Here is a 7,659-nt window from a genome sequence, read left to right as displayed (position 1 = left end):
TCTATTAAGGCAGGGAAGATCCATACCTTCTTTAAAAATGTTAAGACAATATTGTGCCATTAAATATTTTAGGATACTAAGTACTTCTTTAAAAAAAATTTAGGGATAGATTTATAGTTTAATACAAAGTATTTTTTCCATTACTATAAACTTGGAATTCAAGATTTCAAGTTTAAGTGACTATAGTCCATTTTCTCAAGGATTAGCACTAGTAGCATTATATTACACTTTGGTTGGTTAATTTTTTTCAAGACACTAATCATCTATATTATATATATATATCAAACAAATTTATGTTAAGGACAATTTATTTATAAATTATAAATTATAAATATTAATATAAATTGTGTCAAAAAAAATGCAGGGAATAAAGCCACTATTTCATCAATATCATGGTGTGTGCTCTTGCCGCCTTTTATTTTTGTTTTTTTAAATTTATGGGGCCATATAAAACGTCTAAACGACACAGTTTGACCTTATTTCATATTTTCCATTATTTATCAGCCTATATATTTTATTTATTTTTTTATTTATTTATTTTTTGAATTTTCAATTTGGAACTGAGGTTAAATGAAATCAATCTCCTATATTCGGTCTCCCGAACCTAAATCCCTAAGCCCCAACATCTTCGGCCTCCAACCCTGCAATCATCGCCGACTCCCGCTCTTTCCGTCGTCGGCATCGCCGTCGGCATCTTCTCCCCCCGTCACACTGCTCTTCCACCTTACGTTGGCTTCTGCCCACTGCTCTAGCGTCTTCAGCCTTCGTTGCAGAGCTCATCAAGGTTTGGTTTTTAATTTTTATTGTGTTAAGTTTCTTCTCTCGGGATTCTTCAGCACGCCGCAATCGTAGCCGAGTTTCATGTTGAAATCTCTTACGTATGCTTGTTGTTTGCGGAATTTAGATTGACATTCCACTTACATAAAAGATGTCCCAGTTCATTCTTTTTTACTAATCTCAAAAGTTAAGAAATGAGAGTTTTAGCCTGATTACGAAAACAAGAAAACATTTGGCGAAGGCGCCCCAAGTCACAAGGAGATGGTTTTTGGACTTTTATGCTTTGTGAACTGGATGTATGGTTATGATAAACCTGTTTTCACAATTGCTTCTAATATTTAATTGTCATATTCTGGTCTTTTATTCTGGAATCTGTTGGAGATTTATAGCAAAACTAACTTGGCCTTCCACTTTCTGTCTAACTATCATGGATGAACGTATCGTAGAATTGCTTCTCGTCCAGATTCTAAATTCATTGTATGATGATAAGATTTCTCAGATGGAATTGACGTTTGAGAAACTTCTACTCTTGTGATTACTACTATGATTTATGACGATGGATGGATATTGCTTTCTTTCTTTTTAATGATTATTGTTTTTCTTTGAAATTTAAATGTTATTGTTATGGTATGTAGTTCAGAAAGAGAGGGAAAGAGAGAAAGAGAGGTATGAGAGAGAGGGACATAGGGCAAGAGAGGACGGGAGATTCAACACTCAATTCTTATTCCATAATTCCAGATGATCTGATTACAATAGCCCCTACCCCTTTTATAGCTGTTGGCTTACTAAAATTCCTAACTGCCTGTTATGTCATTTACTGGCTACACAACTATCTTCCTCTCTTATTATATTTACATATCATTTATTCTTATCTTTATGATTATGGTTCAATGGCGAGACTTACCTGAGCATGACGACACTTGGGAATCTTGTGTTATTATTTTAATTTTTTAACTCAATTTCCTACCTTCCGCATGGAGGACAAGGTGCAACTCATTTGGACTTGGGGATGGGGCCTAACTGGTCCAAGTCTGATGGAAGGTTTGAGTGGGGGAAATTAATGGGTTGTTTGTTGGAGTAGAGAGAATGTAGTCTAGTGAATAATGAATGTAGGGTGAGTGCGGTAGAGAGAAGGAGTAACAAATTGTGCACTGACTTAAGGGAGAGCACCGACCTCTTGCAAGCTAGCTTGAGCGCATGTGAATCTGTTTGTGTTTTTCCTTTTATTTTTTCACTGTCACTTTTGTGTTGTTTAGTAAGACTTCAAACTATCAGTTTTTTCAATGGAGACTGGAGAGTTCCGTTATCAATCAGGTTTAATACCTTTACTTGTATTTGAGCCTGTTAAATATGTAGTTAATGTATTGTAAGATGAAAGCTAATAGCTAACAGAAATATTGAAGAAACGGACAGATGAGAACGGGAAGCAGTTAATATTTGAGGGTCCTTTCATTCTTACGTTGAAAATCAATGTAAATTGTTAAGATAACCTTTGAATTGAGATAATCATTGCAAGAACATAAGATCATCCAGTTGGTTACTAATTGTTCTTGCTCATTAAACATCCATAAATGTTCTGATATTTATAGTGGTTAGCTTGTAGGTTTTTTGGTAGATTAAATGGGATATCTATTTTAGCACATTGGTATTTTAGATTGTGTTAGTAATGGTATTGGTTGACTTTCTGATTGTTTTCGAGTCTTTGGACATTATATTATGTTGGTTAGTTAATGAAGCAAGTGCAATCATTAAGTTGCTTGCGATTATGTTTCTTTGTAGTAATTTTTATCATTCTCGTGAAAAATGATTAAACCCCCCCCCCCCAAAAAAAAACCCAAAACAGGGCAAAGCTAAGACCTTTTGGGCTTCATAAGATGTGGTTTAGATCTAATTCATTTAGTTCCAATTTGTGATGTTAAAGCCTGTTGTCGATTTGCCCTGCTTCAACCCTATATCCCAAACACATGATTAGATCAAAGTGAGTTCAGTTAATTACTTTAAATAAAATAATAGCTAACAATATAAAAGGGCTCATTTGTAATTCTGGAATCTCATACTCCATCATTTTTATAGTTGTATGCCATAACGTTGCCCTAACCTCTCTGCTGTGGGCTTACCTGCTTGAGGGATTTGGTCATTTGGATCTAGTTCTTGAAGAGTTATTTAGCTGGATCTTCGTTGATTTATTCTAAAAACAATTTCTTTACTAGTTTCTGCTTTCTGCTACTGCATTGCAGGTTTACAGTTTTGATGGGTACTGAAAGAAAGAGGAAGGTGAGCCTGTTCGATGTGGTAGATGATTCTACAGTTAAAATGGCCAAAGCAAATGGTGGGGCAGTTGGTGCCAACAACACCATTGGTAACAATTTAATTAATAGGTGGACTGGGAGACCTTACTCACCAAGATACTATGAAATTTTGGAGAAGAGAAAAACTTTACCTGTATGGCAACAGAAGGAGGAGTTTTTCCAGGCTTTGAAGGGTAACCAGACTCTAATATTAGTTGGGGAGACTGGCAGTGGCAAAACTACCCAGGTTAGTTTATTGCTTCAAACAATATTTCTGGTAGTGTGTTTTTATGTCTTTGGGAATCAGTCTAGGTCAGATACTCGATCATGCTGAATGAAAGAGGAATAGGAACAGGTAAATTCTGGGCTAAGATATCAGTGAAGGTTCGAAGTTGGAACTGCTTCACAGTTTGTACAATGGTAATTGTTAGTTTGCGCCATGGATTAGGTTTCTTGCATTTCTTTTAGTTTTTGCTTTCACTTCATTTCGGCCAGTTCCTTTTTGAGGGTGTTGGAATTTTAATGGCTAAAATTTTGGGTCAACTGTCATGGATTGGACTTCTTGAGCTCTAAGTAATGGCATGCCCTACCAATGACAACTTATTTAACTGTCGATGATATGCCTTGGATTTCTAGTTGCATGAACTCCTACTCTGATTCTTTGTACATGCCTCCAGTTATTGATGTGTTTTTCTGTTTCTTTTTCGGATGACAGATTCCTCAGTTTGTTCTGGAAGCTGTAGATTTAGAAACACCAGATAAACGCAGGAAGATGATGATTGGATGCACTCAGCCTCGTAGGGTGGCTGCAATGTCTGTTTCCAGACGTGTGGCTGAAGAGATGGATGTAAATATTGGAGAAGAGGTTGGTTATAGCATCAGATTTGAGGATTGCAGTAGTGCCAGGACAGTTTTGAAGTATGTCTTGTTCTATTAAAATATTTCCTTTAATTGGTTCAGACCTTAATATAGTTTTCCCACCATTTTGGTTCTCATTTTTAAGCATTGTCTAAGGTGATTTTTTCTTTTTCCATAATAGGTACCTGACAGATGGTATGCTTCTAAGAGAAGCAATGACAGATCCACTTTTGGAGCGATACAAAGTAATTATTCTTGATGAGGCACATGAAAGGACTTTAGCTACAGATGTGCTATTTGGTCTTCTTAAGGAAGTGCTTAAAAATAGAACTGACTTGAAGCTGGTTGTTATGAGTGCAACTCTTGAGGCTGAAAAGTTTCAGGGCTATTTTAATGGTGCACCTCTTATGAAAGTTCCTGGAAGGCTGCATCCAGTTGAAATTTTTTATACTCAGGAACCTGAAAGGGATTACTTGGAAGCTGCGATCAGGACTGTGGTACAGATTCACATGTGTGAACCTCCTGGAGATATACTGGTATTTTTGACTGGTGAGGAAGAGATAGAAGATGCATGCCGCAAAATATCCAAAGAAATAGCAAATTTGGGAGATCAGGTGGGACCTGTCAAAGCTGTACCCTTGTACTCTACTCTTCCCCCAGCTATGCAGCAGAAGATTTTTGAGCCAGCTCCACCTCCGCTCACAGAGGGTGGGCCTCCTGGAAGGAAGATTGTGGTATCAACAAATATAGCAGAAACTTCCTTGACAATTGATGGTATAGTCTATGTTATTGACCCTGGGTTTTCTAAGCAGAAGGTCTATAACCCAAGGGTTCGAGTCGAGTCTTTGTTAGTATCTCCAATATCAAAAGCTAGTGCACACCAGAGATCAGGGCGTGCGGGAAGAACTCAACCAGGGAAATGTTTTAGACTTTACACTGAGAAAAGTTTCCATAATGATCTTCAGCCCCAGACCTATCCTGAAATTTTAAGATCAAATCTTGCCAACACAGTCCTTACATTGAAGAAACTGGGTATAGATGACTTGGTGCATTTTGATTTCATGGACCCCCCTGCTCCTGAGACCTTGATGCGTGCACTGGAAGTGTTGAATTACTTGGGTGCACTGGATGATGATGGTAACTTAACAAAGCTGGGGGAAATTATGAGTGAATTTCCCTTGGACCCACAGATGTCAAAGATGCTTGTTGTGAGTCCTGAATTCAATTGTTCAAATGAGATTCTGTCAGTCTCTGCCATGCTTTCAGGTATTATTATTTTAAATGTATTTTTAGTGTCTGTCTTGAGTCCTGCCATTAATTCAAGGGACTGGGGTTCTGCTGGGCTTCTTTTTGAAATGGAGGCCGAGCAATTGTGCATGTGTGCATAAGTAGTCTTGTGCACATGCTGGGGTTGTTTGACTCCTTACATGTGTGTTAGATCACGCATGAAAGTGGTCAATGAAGTGTGTCCATTTAGGTTGTCATCAGTAACTGTCTTCTTTGGGTTCCATGCCACCGGTTGGCATGCACCATAGGATTCTAAGTAAGTGCTGATGCAGATAGTTGCAGTTTCTCTCAGTATTCTCTCATGAAGCAATTGGTGTGGTCTCGCCTCTATGCATCTGCTGACCTACGATATTCCTCCTCTGTGATAATCAATTTCTTTCTTTAGTACCCAATTGCTTTGTCCGGCCCAGGGAGGCACAAAAAGCAGCGGATGAAGCAAAAGCTAGGTTTGGGCATATTGATGGAGATCATCTGACCCTCTTGAATGTGTATCATGCTTACAAGCAAAACAGTAAGTGCTTATTTCTGTCGCTGTTCTCTTGTATTTTTAATGATTTGCTGTTGATATGTTTCCTTAAATGTGGTATATTTACTGTGTGAATGCCTTCAGATGAGGATCCCTCTTGGTGCTACGATAACTTCGTTAACCACAGGGCGCTGAAAGCAGCTGATAATGTTAGACAACAACTAGTGCGCATCATGGCCCGGTTCAACCTGAAGTTATGCAGTACTGACTTCAACAGTCGTGACTACTATGTCAACATAAGAAAGGCTATGTTAGCGGGATATTTTATGCAGGTAGCTCACCTGGAGCGCACAGGACACTACTTGACAGTAAAAGACAACCAGGTTTGCTAAGACAAGTTGCTTTAAATTTCTTTCTTCTTCTTGTGCATGCCAGAATAAGTATTGTTCATGTTCATCTTTTATTTACCGCCAGAACAGTCAAGTGTTGGTCTTTTGTCTTTTATTCATGTTTGTATGATTTTGTAAATTTTAATATTCTTGTGTGTTTAGGTGGTGCACTTGCATCCGTCAAATTGCCTAGACCACAAGCCTGAATGGGTCATCTACAATGAATATGTTCTAACCAGCAGGAATTTTATACGTACTGTGACAGACATACGTGGGGAGTGGTAAGATTTTTTCTATGCACACGTCAGTTTTTTTTTTTTTTATGCTGCATTTTGAGCAAACATAATTTGACTACCTTGTACTGGAAAAATTGGAAATCATGTTCAAAGTAGAGAGCCTGGTGAAAATCTGAACCTGTGTTCTGTTAAAATGCTAATCAATAAAGCAGTCTCCTATGTTAGTTACAGAAATGTCTGTTTCTGTCGAGTGATTAAATATTGAATTTTCCTTTTACAAATAGAAAATGTTTCATGGAGCGAAGGCCTGTGCTTACACAAAATTGTTCTCACAATTTTTCCTTATTATTGTGCAAGGCCTTTCAATTGTTGTTTACTTTTGACACATAGAATTGTTATTTGACGCAGGCTAGTTGATATAGCACCACATTACTATGATTTATCCAATTTTCCACAATGCGAGGCCAAGCGTGTTCTTGAGAGGCTTTACAAGAAGCGGGAGAGGGAAAATGAGGAAGCCAGGAGTCGTAAATGAAGTATTAGCGATCCACAGATATCAAGCCGTTGCATGTGGAGATTATACGCATCATCTGCAGCAATGGGTTTTATTACCTCCCAAGGGAATTCTTAAGCATTGGCTAGAGTTCTTTGTACTATTTACTATTGTGTTAGTAACGTGTTGTCTTTTTTGTTTTGTTTTTAAATCCTAGTGAAGCTGTAACCTATCAAGTAACTGACATTTATGGGATTGATTTGTGTTTCCCCAATTTTTGATTCTATTGTGACTGATATGATATTCTTGCTAAAGTGAGAATGAAGCTTACATATATGAGGCAAGCTTGTTAGCTGAAAGTTTGAATGAAAAGGGCTAGACCGAAATGTATTTTTCATCCTCTTTTAGCTGGGGCTGTTTAGCAAAACCTGAAACCTGGTGAGCTCAAAAGTTAGGGTTTCTGTCGTGCCTTTCTCTGGTGTTTTTGGTGATGTTCTAATTTTTTAACTGTTTTTCGTTCTTTTTTTTTTTTGGATCAATAGTTTGTACATAAAATAAACAATATGTTAATATCTCGAAGTATTAATATGGTAAGGATTTATGTTTGTATGATTTTTTAAAAATAAAAGGGATTGGTTTTTTTAAAAACTACAAATATTTACTGTTTTGGAACTCCGCCTATGTTTATAGCCGGTCTCAAGCTCGGGTAAAGGAGGAGGGTTGTGTTAGGCCATCAACAGCCAATGTAAAACTTTGTTGAATCTATTATGAGCATGGACAATAGACGTTATAATGTTAATGCTAGGTCGTTGCCCGTAAGTAACGCGCTGCATGGCTCGAGTACAGTGATAAGTGAGTTAGAGCC

At 37.6% G+C, this 7,659-nt stretch overlaps 1 protein-coding gene across 3 annotated transcripts; it reads left to right on the top strand.

Annotated features, from left to right (window-relative positions):
* The first annotated feature begins 585 nt into the window (after positions 1-585).
* On the top strand, positions 586-7,191 carry LOC129309437 (probable pre-mRNA-splicing factor ATP-dependent RNA helicase DEAH2). 3 transcript variants are annotated; one of them, XM_054951015.1, is made up of 8 exons: positions 592-784; positions 3,015-3,312; positions 3,781-3,983; positions 4,105-5,189; positions 5,596-5,721; positions 5,821-6,059; positions 6,228-6,346; positions 6,710-7,191. In XM_054951015.1, the coding sequence occupies exons 2-8, from the start codon at positions 3,028-3,030 to the stop codon at positions 6,834-6,836; spliced, it is 2,184 nt and encodes a 727-aa protein (XP_054806990.1). In that variant the 5' UTR covers positions 592-784; positions 3,015-3,027; the 3' UTR covers positions 6,837-7,191. The 3 variants fall into 3 exon arrangements, 2 of the variants coding, with proteins under 2 accessions (XP_054806991.1, XP_054806990.1); XR_008592914.1 differs by lacking the exons at positions 6,228-6,346; positions 6,710-7,191 and having other exon boundaries at positions 586-784; positions 5,483-5,721; positions 5,821-5,844; XM_054951016.1 differs by lacking the exons at positions 5,821-6,059; positions 6,228-6,346; positions 6,710-7,191 and having other exon boundaries at positions 586-784; positions 5,493-5,659.
* The last annotated feature ends 468 nt before the right edge of the window (positions 7,192-7,659 follow it).

This window comes from Prosopis cineraria, unplaced genomic scaffold (assembly GCF_029017545.1).
Source record: "Prosopis cineraria cultivar Desert tree isolate PC_DT_omini unplaced genomic scaffold, ASM2901754v1 PC4, whole genome shotgun sequence".
NCBI classification, from domain to species: domain Eukaryota; kingdom Viridiplantae; phylum Streptophyta; class Magnoliopsida; order Fabales; family Fabaceae; genus Prosopis; species Prosopis cineraria.
Note: the sequence above shows the minus strand (reverse complement) of the source record. Positions and strands in the feature narration are given on the sequence as shown.

Coding starts and splice junctions, on each gene's coding strand:
- LOC129309437 (XM_054951015.1), top strand. CDS start 3,028: ATGGGTACTGAAAGAAAGAGGAAGGTGAGCCTGTTCGATGTGGTAGAT. Junction 3,313..3,780: donor GCAGTGGCAAAACTACCCAG/GTTAGTTTATTG, acceptor TTCGGATGACAG/ATTCCTCAGTTTGTTCTGGA. Junction 3,984..4,104: donor AGTGCCAGGACAGTTTTGAA/GTATGTCTTGTT, acceptor TTTCCATAATAG/GTACCTGACAGATGGTATGC.